Genomic DNA, 17,922 nt, shown 5'->3' with positions numbered 1-17,922 from the left:
GTAAATATAAATACCTATCAGATATGAGATATGAGACAAAACATACAAAACTTACACATATGGGACATGTGATATAAGAAGTTAAGAACTGTCTAAATAAAAGTAAATATAAATACCTATCAGATATGAGATATGAGACAAAACATACAAAACTTACACATATGGGACATGTGATATAAGAAGTTAAGAACTGTCTAAATAAAACAAGGCCTTAGCCACAAATGTATCCAAGAAACAAAATCTTAGGGTTGGTCTCTGACTCATAAAAAATGTAAATATAAATACCTATCAGATATGAGATATGAGACAAAACATACAAAACTTACACATATGGGACATGTGATATAAGAAGTTAAGAACTGTCTAAATAAAACAAGGCCTTAGCCACAAATGTATCCAAGAAACAAAATCTTAGGGTTGGTCTCTGACTCATAAAAAATCGGCTTCAATACACGAAATCTAAAACCATAATATTAATAGCTTTAACTATTTGACTGATATAATTATCAGGATTTCCATATTAGGGGGGAAAGAACATACATCATATCCGATCAAATATTAACGTCAACTATATCCGTGAACATATTTATCCTGTTGCACCGCTGACATCAAGTCATAAATGAAGTTTGAAGATGGTACCTGTGAGGACTCCATCTGGAAAAAATGCCCAGAAGTAGTAGGGTACGTCTTTCTTTAGGAAAGAACCTTCCAACTGTTAGCAGCAGATTAAGCAATGGTTAGATAGCAAGAAATGCATGTTGAGTTTCTATTAATAGTGAATAGCAAGAGCAGTTTTTTATTTGGGCGGGGAGTTTTTGTGTTCATTCAAAAATCTTTACTTGATAAAGAAGCTGCACTTCTCTTGTGCAATCAGGTAATATTTTTATGTGAAACAAATCAGATATGACAAAATCTGTGTCGATCTCTTTTATCCAAGCAAGTGAATACTAGTGCAATACTGGGGGTTAATTTCTGGATACTGTGTTTGCGTTGTGCACTATGGTGCTATTTGGTTTGTGGAAACTCGCAACTGTTACTGAGCGATTTGCCAGAAATATATATATTCCAGTTGTTTATTTTACTGCAACTGTGATCTTTTTCAAATCAATTGCAATTTACTTATTTACAGAGTGATATCCTGTTTATGACTACAGTGGTAAAATACCACAATTGCAGCTAAACAAGTTGCTCCAATGGCAGCTTCAATAATCCTTTTGCTATTTCAATTGTGGTAGCAGTTGTGGCTGCAATTTTTTGTGAACCAAACAACCGATACATTTATAATGTTGAATCCAAAAACTGACCCTGTTATCTTTAAAAGAGAGCTCAATCTGTGAGAGATCTTCTTCAGTCTCAAGTGTTGCTTTCAGCGAGGGGATAACATCCTCCTCCATCATCTCAGGCAGTGGCTTCACCGGAGCTTTCTTTGGCTTCGCCGGAGAAGCTTTTGCTTTTGCTGGCTCTGCTTCCTTCTTCTCAGTAGCTATAGAAAACTTGCAAATATCAAAATTCAATCTTTCATCTTATTGTTTTCCAGCATTTTGTGGAAACTATGCCATGAACTCATTCATACACACCAGTTGTTGCCGCAGCTGCAGGTGTTGTTGCCTTTGCTGGCTCTGCTTCCTTCTTGTCAGTTACTAGAAATTCAAAGCCGAAGCATCAATGACTATCGAGTGTTATTAGCAAATATCAAACTAAAAGGAATAAAACGAATTAAAAAGGAACTTATAAAAAAGAGGGACTACGTCGTAATCTCTAAAAGCCGAGATATTATTATTATTATTATTATTATTTTGCATATGTGCATATACCGGTAGCCGTGGAGGAGGATTCAGGAGCAGAACAACACAACACGACCCTGCGATTAACACCTAATCTTCCTGCTTCGTTCGGCCGGAAACTGATCACCGGAGACTGATCGGCGATGATCCTCCGTGGCCTGAGCAGTGAACCGTACATGTTGATGGAACGGCAAGCCATGGTTTTCACCTGATATTGGATAAATTTTGATAGCACGTGAAATGAGAAGATGATGGTGGTGAAAAAAATTCAGTGTGGTTCGGTTCACAGGAGAGAGGCTGGAGTACGAAGTGGGATGTTATCCGCTTGTTTTTGAATGGTCTGCGGCTCTCTTTCTCCCTTTCACTTGATTATTCCAAATATTGTTCCACTGTCCATAAGCGAGACATTTATTCTAGCTGGTAAAATTAGCTTTTAAGGTAAGGACGGTTTTGGATTCTTTCTAAAAAATTTAGTTGACAGATAGACCACTAATTTAATGGATTTGGATCATTTGACTATCAAAAAATTAGTAGAAAGATTAGTAGAAAGACGACAATTGTTGATTTGTTTAATGTATGGTTGTGAGTTGCTTTTGAGTGTAAATTAGAATAAGAGTGCAAATCTTGTGGGGGTAATGTAATGAATAATATGTTGGCTATGTTATTGAGAAAAGGCAATATTGCCTTTGTGAATAGTCTCACATTGAAAAATAAAATGAATAGTTAGGTGGTTTAAATTGCATCTCCTCTTATTAGGCTTTTAATAGTATTTTGGGTTTTGTATTGTTTGGGCTTTGCATATCACGCGTGCCTCGCCGCACCTCACACGCACGTTTTTTGTTTTCTCTGGCTTTATTTTGCACGTTTTTTGTGTGCGTAACGGCTGCGTGAATTAGGGTAACGGGTACGCGTGATTTGGGAACATGAGCTTGGATCCAGCGACCCTTAAGGGTTTCTCAACCCTAGATATACACCCCTAATTTACATTCGGAAAACACATAACAAATCTCTTCTTTCTCTTCTCTCCTCTGCTTTCAAAAGCAAATTTCGTCCATATTTTGGTGTTATTTTCGGACAACCTTCTTCATCTGAGCAGAAGCTTTGTACTCTCGCCCGAGTTCAGAGGTCGGCCGATTCCGGGGGTTTTTACCACCAGGGGAGAGAGGATCATCTGCGTCAGGACGATAAGCGGGTTCTTAATCTTCTAAGACAGTGTTTACATGACTGCTCCCGATTAGGCTAGACTTTCTGATTCCTTTCTACATTCGGATTTATTTATTAATTTGCATGCTATAACTTAATTTTATGTGATTTATATCTAAGAAGATTAACTGTTATAGCTGTTATTTTAAAATAATTATAAGTTACTGTTCACTCAAAAAATTTACAATTTCCGTTTGATTTAAAATAAGTAACTTTACTGTTCATCTTAAAAACAGAAGTACTGTTCATCCGGAAAGGGGGGAACAATCAGGAAATGTACTGTTACTGTTCATCAATTTTATAGTTGTTAATTATTGTTGATAATTATTTCTTAAATAATTACAGTTAATTATCTTATTCGTAATTAATTGTTAACTTGTTATAAATATTTTCCGAAATAAATTACTTGATTTTATGTTAGGAAATATTTCTTGCAATTATTGCTTAGATTGTTCTATTCTGTTCATCTTGCATCTTATCCTTTAAAGTCATAATTTCCTAAGTAACTAGTCCAGTGGTATTGACAAAACCCTTTAATTCCTTCAGATTCTAAAATACCTGGACTAGTTAACTTAAATCGGACTTATGCCTAATCCTGATCATTCCAAGAGTGTTGAACCTGAAAAGTTCACCAGTGTTAACTATAAACGGTGGAATAATTAGATGAGATACTGGCTCACCACCCTAGGTCTCCTATCTGCCATAGACACTCCTGAGTCTTCATCTAGTGGATCTTAACCCTCCAACTCTCCTGTGTATGGTCCTCAATCTGAACCTACTCCTTCCACTTCTGGTTCTGGTGCTACCTTCTTTTCTAGCTCTATGAAACCAGAAGAAATTAACTATCATTGTTGCCATAGGATTCTTAGTACACTTGCGGACAATCTTTATGACATATATTATGAGTTCAAAAGTGCTAAAGACCTATGGAATGTTCTTGAAGCAGAATATGACTATGATGATGCCGGAATTCTGTGTTTTACCTCCTCTTCATTCAATAAGTTCATGATGGTTGATGACAAACTCATAAATGAACAAATTCATGAATTTCAAGATTTCCTCTGTCACCTCCAATCAAAGGGAAACTCCTTTACTAATGACTTTAAAGTTTCATGTTTGATTGATAAACTCCCTCCCTCCTGATCTAGATTTGCTGGAGATCTCCGACACAAGCAAGGAGATCTAACCTTAACTGAAGCCCTCAAGGTTATTCACATTGAAGACCAACATAGGCAAAATTTCGAACCCAAGTCTGAAATGAAAGCTAAAGTGAACTTTGTAGAGGATAAGCCTAAATCTAGGAATTTCAAACCCAAAGGGAAGAAATTCAAGAAAAAGCAACAGTCCTTCAACAAATCTTTCTCTAAATCAAATCCCAACTATTCCAGCCATAAGTCTGATGGTAAGTTCTGCTATGTCTGTGGTAGAACCAACCACATGGCTTTGAACTGCTTCTATCGGAAGAAGGAACCAGCCAAACCTGCTCCAAAGGGAAATTGATCTAACAAAGTAAACATGATTGAAGAAAATCCAACTTCCTTCAGGTTAGCCTCTTCATCCTATCTTGTAACTTCTCTTACTTCCTCCACTGATTGGTACTTGGATTGCGAAGCTAATATTCATGTTTGCATTGATCACTTTTGGTTTTCTACTTACCAGGAATTACGTGGAAGAAGCATAAGCTTATCAGATGACTCCACCAAACAAATAATGAGAAGTGGATGCATAGAGCTAACCATGACCTCTGGGAAAGCTCTAAATCTGCAAAGTGTTCATCATGTTCATTCTCTCCACCGGAACCTTATTAGTAGGCCTGTTAACCCCGACCCGGCCCGGAAACCCGGCCCGGGCCGGGCCAGACCGGGCCGGGTTCCGGGCTGGCCCGGGTGTTTTTTATTTTTTTAATTTTTTTTTTCAAAATTTTTTAATTTTATTTAACTTTTAAATTATAAAAAAAGACAAGAAAAATAATAAAAACAATAATTTTATTAATTACTTAAAATGACATAAATTACTACTAAAAAATGATAAAAACAAATTCTTTATTAATAATTAATAAATCATTTACAATTTACAAGTGCAAATTTATTTCGGAATTAATCGCATCACAATAGATAAGTAAATCCCAACTAGGTTGGCACCTACTCACCTATATCACTATCATTTGTAACTATTTCCAAAATAATTCTTTACAAATTTTAAGCTAAGATATAAAAACTACAATTTATTCTTTATATCTATCTGCTAGTCCCAATTCTTCAAATTTATCTTCAATTCCAGCCATCCGATCGATACCTTGCGTTCGCTTCTCGTACCTCCACCAATCTTGTAAGCACATCACCGCTTGTACAGTATACGGATCCAAGCATGTCCTGTGATCGTCGATCAAACGTCCTGCTGTGCTGAAGGCGGATTCCGAAGCTACCGTCGAAACCTGCACTGTTAGTAAGTCACGAACCATGGTGGAAAGTATAGGATATGAAACTGATCCATATACTTTCCACCATTGCAAAATATCTAAAGCATTTCCTTGACATCTAACTAAAGAAGCAGCAAAATATTCATCTATTTTAGAAACCTCCGATGATGACGATCCAAGTCCAGATCCACCAGTTAGCTCAGCTACCATTGCATATCTATCAAAACTTACACTTTTACCTCGGGATGAGCTCGAAAAAACCGAAGCTGTAGACTGTTGTGTAGTTACACCATGTCTAGCAGCATACTCATCATATAAGGTTTGAAAATAATTTCTAATAGCTAAATGATGAGTACTAGCAGTAAGGATGGTTCTATCATCTAAGTCTATAACCTGATTACCATACAAGGATTGTAACAAACTTCGAATGCCAATATCCTTCAAGCATGGATCAATAAGAACACCCAAACCAAAAATACGAGGAATAGGCCTAAAGTACTTATTAAATTTGCTCTCCATTTAAAAAATCATATGTCCAAAAGTAGCATCCATACGATATTTCCCAAATTTTTTTTGAATATTTAAAATTTGTAAAGCAGCTAAAATAATGGTTGGATAATAACAGCCAGATAATAACATTGTAGCATCATAAAAAACTTGTAACATTTTATTTAAATTACATATAATTATCCATTCATCTTCAGTTATTCCATAAGTGCTACCAGAACTAGAACTAGAAGCATAATAGTTTATAAAATCAGTTATAATGTCTTTATATTCTATTGCTACACTTAACATTGCATATGTGGAATTCCACCTATGGTCAACATCTTTTGGAATTAGTCTAGGCTTTACATTTTTTCTTTTACAAAATTGTTTCCATCTTTTAAGTCTTTGTTCAGAAGCACTATGCATGTAAGCAACTGTTCTAACCTTTTCTATCATGGGTTTAATTTCAGTAAATGCACTTTGAACAATTAAATTTAAAATATGACAGATGCACCTAATATGAAAAAGATCACCATGACATGGCAATGATAAAGATGATCTGATAAAATCAACAGCTACATTGTTATTACTTGCATTATCTAGTGAAAGAGAAAATATTCTTTCTGAAATTTCTAATTTCATAAGTTCTTCAATTATTAAATTTGCAACATTAGCACCAGTATGTGACTCTTCTATTGCAATAAAAGAAACAACTCTTTTAAACATTTGCCAATTTTCATCAATCCAGTGTGCTGTGATACATAAATATCCAGTTTGTGCTCTAGATGTCCAAATATCAGAAGTTAAAGAAAATTTACAGTTTAAATTTTTAAAATAAGAAATTATTTTTTCTTGTTCTTGCTGATAATATTTTAAAATATCACGTTGACAGGTTTGACGAGAAATTTTTTTAAATGCAGGATAAAAACCATCTCTAAACATATCTTCAAATTCATCATCTTCTACTAATTTAAAAGGAAGGTTTTTAAGAATGATAAACCTGATTACGCATTTCCTGGCTCTGGCAGCGTCATAGTTCCAACTACCGAGACTACCAGAAGAGGAGGATTGAGAAATCATAGATTGTCGGATATCACCTTGAGGAGTCTGGCCTTTGTTGTGTTTATCTAAATGGCGTTTGAGGTGGTTGGTGCCGCTCTTATGATGAGCTTGAAAAATCTTGCCGCACAAAGCACACTTAGCCTTCTGGGTGAGGATCCTACCGTGTTCATCCTTGGTGACGTCGATCTTCTCGTAAAAATTCCACACATCGGATCTTGGCCGTTTAGGAGCTCTTGGTGCAGATTCGTCGCCACCGGATTCGAGATTAACTTCGGTAGGAGGACTCATAGTAGGAGGACTCATAGTAGGAGGACTCAATTCAGGATCGGGAGATATGTTTTGCTCTTCATAATCAGATCCGGAAGCCATTTGGGGATTGGATTAGAAAGTATAAATAAGAGAGTATAAGAGTATAAGAGAGAGTATAAGAGTATAAGAGGCCCGGAACCTAGCCTGGCCTGGATTTCCGGGCCGGCGAGTATTTTGGACAGGCCTACTTATTAGTGAATCTCTTCTCCTTAGAGTTTGGCTATAGGATTGTAAAAGATCCAATAAATTTGTGATTACAAAGAATAATGTATTCATAGGAAAATGTTTTACTTGTAATGGTCTTTTCAAGCTCAATGTAATCAATTCTAATTCTAATAAAATTCATGAGTCTTCTGTTGCACAAATTGTTGAATTTTGTGATGTTTGACATGGTCGACTTGGGCATGTAAACTTCCAAACTTTACAGAGAATGACTAAACTGAATCTTATTCCTAAATCTTTCCATGATTCCTCATCTAAGTGTGAGATTTGTGTTCAAGGAAAACACACTAAAAAACCCTTCAAGTCTATAACTATAAACTCCGAACCCCTCGAATCAATTCATAGTAATGTGTGTGACTCGAACTGAGTTCTCACCGGGGGGGTGGGGGGGTGGTAGGAGATATCTTGTGAGATTTATAGACGATCACTCCAGATATTATTTTACCTATCTTCTCAAAACTAAATATGAAGTTTTAGATAGGTTTAAGGTGTATAAAACTGAATCTGAGAACCAACTTGACAGAAAGATCAAGATTCTAAGATCTGATCGTGTGGGAAGTATACCTCAAATGATATGACTGAATATTGCCAAGAACACAGTATTATTCATGAGATAACTGCTCTATATACACCACGATCTAACGGGGTAGCTGAACAAAAGAACAGAACCCTAATGAACATGATGAACTGTATGTTATTCAGTTCAAGAGCACTTGAAAATATCTGGGGTGAAGCTCTTCTTTCTGCCTGCTTCATTCTCAATAGGACCCCCACACGTCTTCTGATATAACTCCTTATGAATATTGGAAGGGGAGAACTCCTAGTCTGAACTTCTTCCGGGTTTGGGGTTGCTTGGCTAAGGTAGTTATTCCCGAACCTAAGAAGAGGAAAATTGGTTCTATGACTGTTGATGCTGCTTTTATTGGATATGCACTAGATAACAATATTAACAGATTTCTAGTAATTAACTTTGAAATCAGTGACATATCCAACAACACTATCATTAAAGCAAGAGATGCAGTCTACTTTAAAAACATCTTTCTTTTCAAATTCAAAATCTCAGAAAATCCTAGTTTATTTCTTCCTTCTGATCTACCATCTTCCAGTTCTTCTCAACCTTTAGATATTGAACCTCGAAGAAGTAAAAGAGGTAGAATTCAAAAGGATTTTGGAGAAGACTGCTTTATCTTTCTTGTTGAAGGTGATCCAAGCTCATTTAAAAAAGCAATGGATTCACCTGAATATCCTTTCTAAAAAGAAACCATTGATAATGAGATAAAATCTATCATGGAAAACCATACTTGGATACTCACTAACTTATCTCCAGGTTGTAAACCTATTGTCTGTAAGTGGATATTCAAGAAGAAACTTAGAGCTGATGGTTCTATTGATAAATATAAAACTAGATTAGTAGCTGAAGGCTATACTCAGCAAAAGGGCATCGATTACTTCGATACATATTCTCCTGTAGCCCGAATTTCAACTATCAGAGTATTATTAGCCTTTGTTGCTATTCATAAGTTGACGGTACATCAGATGGATGTTAAGACTGCTTTCATGAATGGTAATTTAGATGAAAAAAATTTATATGAACCAACCTGAAGGCTTCATTGCCAAAGATCAGGAAAACAAAGTCTGCAAACTTGTTAAATCTTTGTATGGTTTAAAACAAGCTCCTAAACAATGACACCAAAAATTTGACAGAGTCATTGCATAATATGGTTTCACTGTGAATGAACACGACAAGTGTGAAAGTACCATTGGGGGGGTGAATAGGGTTATTGCTAATCTTATTAGATATTAATGCCGATTAAAATTAATTAACAAATATATCCTAACAAAGATGATATTCAATAAGATATATGTAAGGATATATATGCAAAGGGGAAAATAAAAAAGAAACAATATAAACAAATAGTGGACACAAAGAGCAATCCAAATATAATAGTATGATCACGGAGTTCGGACCTTCCGTCCTACGTCTCCGCTCCCCACTCCCAGGGAGAACTTTACTATCACAACCGGGTTTTCTACGCTCACCCGAACAACGTTTACACCTCACAATTCAGTTTTCTAGTTCACTGAAAACTTTACAACACACACAATTACAATCACACTCTACACCCTCTAAGTGTTGGTCTCTAGCCCGTGTTTTCCTCAAGTGCTTGGAATTACGACCTACCTCTAGGTATTACTACCGATGCCACTCCTCTTGGGACAACCCCGTCTCTCACCACACACTCCTCTCGGTGTACAAGTGTGATACAATGTGTAACTCACAATAAAGCTCAATTACAATAAAATATTCTCTAATTAGATGGGAACTCAATTTAAGCTCACTATCAAGGTTACACTCACCACAACCCCAAATTTTACAATATGTAAAAATACTTAAGCTCAAAGGTTGTGTGTGTAAGCAATGAGAAAATAAAATCAAACTTAATTAAAGTCTAGCAAATATAAATATGACAATGTAAATGTAAACAAGCTAGATAAATGAGTTGAGAAAACTTTTTTTAGAACAAGAGAGATGGAGATGTAAAATGGAAAGCTCAAACCAAAGATGATCTCCTCTTCTAGTGAAACAATCTTCACAAAATCAAATTTGTAAACACTTAAACAAACTTAAACCCCTCTTAAAACATGTTTTTAAACTCTCTTTTTCTTGGTTCAGAATTGAAATAGAATGGGGTATATATAGGATGAAGAACCAAGACACAAAACCCAAGCAAAACCAGCAAAAAAGATAAAATAACCAAGGCTGGAAATATAGCCGTTACAGGCCATCAGTCGACTGACGGGTTTCATCAGTCGACTGATGAGCTGACCGTTGTAGGTATTTTTCAGCTCATCAGTCGACTAACGACCTTTATCAGTCGACTGATAGGTCATCAGTCCATCAGTCGACCAAAACGAAACAGAAACTTTTGGCAACTGCAGGCACTTTCATCAATCGACTGATCGATCAGTCGACTGATAACAAGTATACAACGTGTTTAAAGCAGAAACCTAATTTTCAAACTACCTTTAAAAATAGCAAACAAATTCTAAAAATTATGAAAGTCTGAAAAATGATTGTAGACATGATAATACACATGCTACAAAAACTGGTTTTCAGAAAGCATCTCCCAAATATAAAATCTCATCATTTTGCAAAATCACATAAGTATGAATATGTTAAAACTTGATTTTGTCAAAATGACTTAAACAAAACTTTAAAAGACTTTAGGATGGATTTAGAGACATATACAAGATATAAAAATAGTATAAATAAGTTTTCAATCCATAAACATAATATTTTATAAATTCAATAGAATATGAAGCATATAAATGTGAAAATGAAGATATATATTTCTTCATATCTATATAGCTAAACCAAAACAACTTATCCATATAGAAAACAAATAAGTATTATATATATATTTGTTTGCAAAAACTTTTATGGATAAAACACATAAATCATTAAATTGTGTGTGTATAATATTGAGCTTAAGATATTAACACACAAAGTATAAACCCTAAACTAATTTACCCAAGCTATGAGATCTTCAATATGCTTGACTTGGTTGCGGATGAAGCTTGATCTTGAATATAACTTGATGTGCAATGGCTTCATACCGATATTCCGCCAACCTCCATTTTATGTGATCATTTAGCTCAATCCATCCAACCTCCAACTTAGATATTTGTGTAGATTTCCTAACAAAACAAATGCAAACACTCGACACACATTGTTAAGAATTGTTTGTGATCATCAAAATAAGATTAGGGAGTAGGCTCATAAATATGGGACCTAACAAAGTGTGTTTACACTAAAGTGATAAACAATGACTATGACATCCTCTGTCTCTATGTTGATGATATCCTTATCTTTGGAACAACTCTTGAATTAATTTTAAAGGTTAATGATTACCTCTCCAAGAACTTTGACATGAAAGACTTAGGTCTTGCTGATATAATACTTGGAATGAAAATTACTAGAGACGCTAGAGGAATATCTTTGAGTCTTTCTCATAGTATTGAGAAAATGCTGATCAAATTCAATTTTCATAACTCTAAACCTGTCTCCACACCTTATAATTTTTCTATATCTTTGAAGAAGAATAAATGTGAACCTGTCTCCCAGCTAAAGTATTCTCAGCTGATTGGATCTCTTTTATACATATCCAACCGGACTAGACCCGATATAGCTTATGCTGTAGGGAGACTAAGCTGGTATACCAGCAACCCTAGCAAAGATCATTGGTCTACCTTAGAGAGAATATTTAAATACTTAAAAGGCACATTTGACTATTGCTTGACTTACACTGGGTACCTTGATGCTATAGAATGGTATAATGACGCTAACTGGGTCATGAATTCTAACAGTGTAAAGTCTACATCTGGATATAATTTTCTTTTTTGTGGTGTTGCTGTATCATAGAAATCCTGTAAGCAAACAGTAATTGCCAGGACTACCATGGAATCTGAACTGATTAATCTTAATACCACTTGCACAAAAGTAGAATGGTTAAAAGATCTACTCTCTGAACTTCCTTTGGTCCTTAAACCCTCTCCTCCAATTTCTATTCACTCTGATTCTAGATCCACCATAGAGCTTCTAAAGCAAGTGCATGTTAATAAAAAACTTAACAGACATATTTAAATAAGATATAAATTTGTATAACGTCTGCTAGGCAAAGTTGTGATGTTAGACTTTGTAAAGTCTGAGAAAAATTTTACTGACCCTTTGACTAAGGGTTTATCCAGAAGTGTGGTTCTGGATTCATTGAGGGAGATGGGGTTAAGCCCATAAGTGACGTTACTGATAGCGGTAACCTTTATTTAGAGACGTAGTCCCAATATAGGTTCAATATGGTAGAAACAAGCTAGACTAGTGACACTCATGCAGAGCGTCGACATAAATATATTTATATATCATTATGTAGCATCTGCTACTACCCCTTCTCTATGGTGACGATGCTCTTATGGTACAGCTGGTTAAGTTGAGTTTTACTCTTAATAAGTCCAACGCGTGTATTGCGAAGGGTATGATATCCAGTTGTAATATAATTGGAGGACTTACCTATGTGAGAGGGACCGTGATGGCCACGGTTGGGGCGGGAGGGCTGAGCTAACCCCTAAAAACTCTCATGAGTCGGTTTATTGTGAGCATGGCCTTTAACGCCCAACCTGTTTTTCTCAATAGATGAAGACGTATTGTGTGTATTTTCGTTAATACCTGGTTAAAAGGGCCTAATTCAAGGTCTAGTCCATTATGTCTCTCAGGTAACGATGAACTGACTAAGGAAAGGTTCAAAGCCGAAAGTTATCTCTCCCGAATTCACGATACGAAAGGTTGCCCAATCTATATTTGTTTTGTGATTTATTAATTTATTTATTGATTTTTGTGTTCTCAGTCAAATATTGCATTTGGGTAGCTATGTTATTGAGAAAATGCAATTTCGTCTTTGTGAATAATCCCATAGTGGAAAATAAAATGAATAGTTGGTGGTTTAAATTGTATGTCCTCTTATTAGGCTTTGAATAGTATTTTGGGTTTTATATTGTTTGGGCTTTGCATATCACGCACGTGCACGCACACACACCATGCCTCGCCACGACACGTGCGTGCCGCGCCACGCCATGCCACATCGTACGCGCACATTTTTTGTTTTATCTGGCTTTATTTTGCACGTTTTTGTGTGCGTAACGGCTGCGTGAATTCGGGTAGCGGGGGGTGCGCGTGATTTGGGAATGTGAGCTTGGATCCAGCGACCGTTAAGGGTTTCTTAACCCTATATATACACCCCTAATTCACATTCGGAAAGCACACAATAAATCTCTTCTTTCTCTTCTCTCCTCTGCTTTCAAAAGCAAATTTCGTCCATATTTTGGTGTTAGTTTCGGGCAACCTTCTTCATATGAACAGAAGCTCTATACTCTTGCTTGAGTTTAGAGGCCGGCCGATTCTAGGGGTTTTTACCGCTAGGGGAGAGAGGATCATCTGCGCTAGAGCGATATGCGGGTCTTTAATCTTCTCGGGCAGTGTTTATACGTCTGCTGCTGATCAGGCTAGACTTTCTGATTCCTTTTTACATTTAGATATATTTGTTAATTTGCATGCTATAACTTAATTTTATGTGATTTATATCTAACATAATAATCATCTGCTAGATTAATTAACATCTATGATTAATGTAGTGGTCTTTCCATTAACTTTTTGGATCCGGATATTCTCCACAACAAAAAAATAGTTGAGAAACGACTACTTCATTCTCATTAGTCAATTTTATTCCAATAGATTAGATGAAAGTAAAGTGACAGATCTCCAATTTCTACTCCAATTTCATCAACCTTACTAATCTTACCTCTGGTCCTCCAACAACACCCCCCCTCCCCAACCCGAACCCACCCGTTTCCTTTTTCTATTTTCTTGTTTTATATCTTTATTTTTCTTTTTTTCTTTTCTGGTGTTTTGCTTCATGCCTCACCTTAGTACTCCTTCGAAATTTTGTTTGTAGATAATTTATACTTAGTAGATCACATACACTAATTTGAATTTTTATTTAAGGATTCTTATTTTCAAAACTTGGGTTGACAGTTTCTACATGTTAGATACTATGAATAGTAGCTTAGCTCAACTCTTCTTATTTCAACCTTTATTTTCATTTCCCCCTTTTTCGAATTTTTATGCCTCAACTATTACTATTATTTTTGGATCTAAGCCAACTTTCTTTCAAAAAAATTTCTAAATTTATTTTTATACCAGAATATTTGTGATTATTCTACACTTGGCAAAATATTTATTGGTCTCATGTCATCAAGTAATTTTTTGTCCAAAATAAAATTAAAAATTATTTCTTGTCAACTTGTTTTCTAATTTCTAAATCAAATATTTTCTTCATTTTATTTGATCAATAGTATATTTTGTTACAAAATATTTTGTAATTATTTGCTAATAACATTATAATTAGTACTTTAACTTTTAACAGTCAAAATGAATATTGATGAGACATGTTTTATTTAGCTAAATATGAGATTTAACGATACTTTAAACCAAAAACTCGGAATAAAATATATTAGATTACTCTAATATTGACTACGAATACAGTAGAGAGGATAATGAACGGAGACTGAGAAGGTTAAAAAAACAAAAAAAGATGAGGCGGTAAAATAACTGGAAAAAAGAGTGGAAAGAAGAGAATGAAAAAGAAGAAAAGAAAGACAGAAGGATCGAAGATAAGATTATGAAGGTGGATAGATTGGAGTAGAAATAGAAAATTTGTCATGCTAGTTGATTCCTATAACTATTGATAAAGAAGATTGCTTTCATGCCAACCATCAAAATAAAATTGAGATATGAGAACGAAAGTAGTAATCTCTATATGTATGAAGTTATCTCAACGACCTTTTAGATTTGGTTCCTCTCTAGCTATTAAACAGTAGTGAAGAAATCATTATTTCAATCCTATATTTCTAGCTTAAGCTAGAAACATCCGACTGAAAATAAAAATACTACTTGAAATAATAATATTTTGAATTAGACCCTTTAAAAACATAATCACCAAAATCGGCCTATTCGCAAAATATTTATCAAAATAGACTTAGTTTCTGTCATGTTACTTAAAACTAGGTTGATTTTGATAAATTTTTTGGAAACTAGAATTATTTTGAAAAAAAAATTCAATGAATCTATAGGATTGAGAATCTCATAGAGTTTAACACATAATTTTAGGTCTACAGAATTACCAATTATGTAAAGTGTAGAAACTTTTTTTTTTCAAAATCGACCTAGGTTTGCTGACATGCCTGAAATTAGATCGATTTTGATAAATATTTTACAAATAGGTTAAAACTGATATACTTTTTTGAAATGGTCTATTTGAAAAAAAAAATCCTTGAAATAAGAATACTATTTTTGTTAAACACAGATTATAAAGAAGGAAAATTTGATTCAAGACCCCAAATTCTAACTTTCAATGTGCCCTAGACCCCCAACTTTCACCAATGTACTGCAGCTCTTTCTTTTTGAAAAAATTGTGTCCAGACCCCTCCAGCTCACTTCCCCTAAGTTCCAATGTATTCCAACTCATGCTAGCACATGATTTGATGCAGGTTCACCTAAAATCCTAATTTTACCCTTTCTCTTTCTCATGCCAGCTCATGCCAGCTCATGCTAGCTCATGTTAACTATCATAGATAATATGTTAAGTATTATAGATAACATGTTAACTATTGTAAAAAACATGTTAACTATTATAGGTAACATGTTAACTGTTATAGGTAACATATTAACTGTTATAGATAACATGTTAACTTTTATAGATAACATGATAGCTATTATAATTTCATAAATATGTTTTGAGCTCATTGTTTGAACTATAATAGTTAACATGGTGGAAAAATAGGACCAACAATGTCCATTCCCTATGTCTAGAATGGCCATGAGGTGGCCGAAGGGTGCAAATGCTCCGGGGGTTGGTGCATGTAATTCGCATGTATTTGACATGCATGGCATCGTCGGGCGTACTCGACTACATCCTTCTAAGATGATCACAGAGCTTGGGATCGGGCTGATATGCACTACAGGTTCCGTCATACGCTTCTTTGAGAGCCTCCCCCGCCTTTTTAGTCAAAAGGCATTGGAGTAGCAAACCATCGTAGGCGCGATGATATAGTGTCTGGGTCTCCATGTTATAATAGAATCTTGGCGCTCTTCGTCGGACCGAGTCTCTTTCTTTTATGTCTTCTGATAAAATACCATACAAGACATAGTTGATAATGGGGAAACACCAGTCTCGAGGCTCGAGTTAAATTCGGGTCGAGTGCGCCTCTTTGATGTCTAAGGCGTAATCCGGTATGAAGAGTTGGTGAGTTCTCACAGTGATCAATTGTTCTGTCTTAGGAGCCTGTGCCAGAGATACTGCTAATGTTGTTAGTGCATATGCATATACGTTCTAAAGACACGGAATGTACTCGATGAAGAATTCTTCAAATGAATCTATCATTTCAATGGCCGCCTGGTGGTACAGGATTAGGTCTTGGTTTCTGACTTCGTACTCTCCTTGAACTTGGTTGATTATCAGTTAAGAATCACCAAAAACTTTGAGATATTCGACCCCCAGTTCTTTGGCGAAACTAAGCCCAATGAGCAGCGCGTTGTATTCGGCTACATTGTTAGAACATGACTCGGTGAGTGAATATGCTCGAGACAGCACGTGTTTCTCCGGGGAAATTAAAACAACTCTGACTCCTGATGAAATTTTAGAACATCCAGGAGCGCTTGCCACATTGGTTGCCTGGGAAACACCATCGAAGTATAATTTCCATACCTGTTGATGTAAGGTAGTGTTGACTTTGTGGGTTTCATCCGGTAAATCTTCATATAGTTCAGCTGTATCCGTTGTAGGGTTAGCTGCAAAAAGATCACAAATCGCTTGCCCTTAGACTGACTTCTGTTGTTTGAAGTGTAGATCATATTAGGACAAGAGCATGACCCATCTCGCTAACCGCTAATTCATGTAAACCGGTTACGTCATGGATACCCGGACTGGGTTGACATTGAAAATAACTTAGATCATCTGTCCAACCAGGTAGTGTCACATTTTTTTGAATTATGAATACTAGGACGAGGCACTCCTTCTCAATCATCGGATATCGAGATTCTGCACTTACTAGAGTCCGACTCAAGTAATATATTACCAGCTCATGACCGTTGTTATCGTCTTGTGCGAGTAAAGCACTTAACGAGTGGTTCGTCGCCTTGATGTAAATCAAGAACGACTTACCCAACTTCAGCGTAACGAGGACAGGAGGATTCGTTAGATATGCTTTGATATCTTTGAAGGCCTTCTGATAGGTGTCGTCCCAAATAAATGACACGTCTTTTTTTGTGATATTGGAGAATGGTTAGCATTTTCCGGATAGGTTCGAGATGAACCAACGGATATAAGCTAATCGTCCTTACAATCCTCTGAGTTCTTTGAGATTCCTCGGGGGTTGCAATTCGTGTATTGTATTTACTTTGTCAGGATCAATATGGATACCCTTGGTGGTGACGACGAATCCAAGGAACTTGCCACTGGATATTCCCAGAAAGGACTTGGTAGGGTTCATCTTCAATTGGTGACCCCGCATGAGATCGAACATTATCCTCAAGTTTTTTATATGGTCGTCTTTAGTGCGACTTTTCATGACCAAATCATCAACATAGCACTCGACGGTCTTTCGGATGTGTTCCTAGAAAATATTTGTTATTGCCAGTTGATAAGTGGCACCTGCGTTCTTCAAGTCAAAATGCATGACTATGTAGCAGAAAACACCGAGGGGGTATTTTGAATGAGGTATGCTTTTCGTCATCCGGGTACATCTTGATTTGATTGAAACTCGAGAATCCATCCATGAAAGACATTCTCTTGAACCCGCACGTGTTGTTAATGATAACATTCGTGA

At 35.8% G+C, this 17,922-nt stretch overlaps 1 protein-coding gene across 1 annotated transcript in view; it reads right to left on the bottom strand.

The window, feature by feature from the left end:
- The window catches only part of LOC109842885, a 4,345-nt gene extending 2,195 nt beyond the window's left edge, over positions 1-2,150 (bottom strand). Inside the window, exons 1-4 of the mRNA XM_020411792.1 lie at positions 1,815-2,150; positions 1,578-1,640; positions 1,305-1,483; positions 640-712 (exon numbers count right to left, since the gene is read on the bottom strand). Coding sequence (XP_020267381.1) covers positions 640-712; positions 1,305-1,483; positions 1,578-1,640; positions 1,815-1,983 — 484 coding nt within the window. The 5' untranslated portion in view covers positions 1,984-2,150. The remainder of the gene's footprint in view (positions 1-639; positions 713-1,304; positions 1,484-1,577; positions 1,641-1,814) is intronic.

Source organism: Asparagus officinalis, chromosome 5, assembly GCF_001876935.1.
Source record: "Asparagus officinalis chromosome 5, Aspof.V1, whole genome shotgun sequence".
Taxonomy (NCBI): Eukaryota; Viridiplantae; Streptophyta; class Magnoliopsida; order Asparagales; family Asparagaceae; genus Asparagus; species Asparagus officinalis.
The sequence above is the reverse complement of the archived record's forward strand: the minus strand, read 5'-3'. Positions and strand labels throughout refer to the sequence as shown.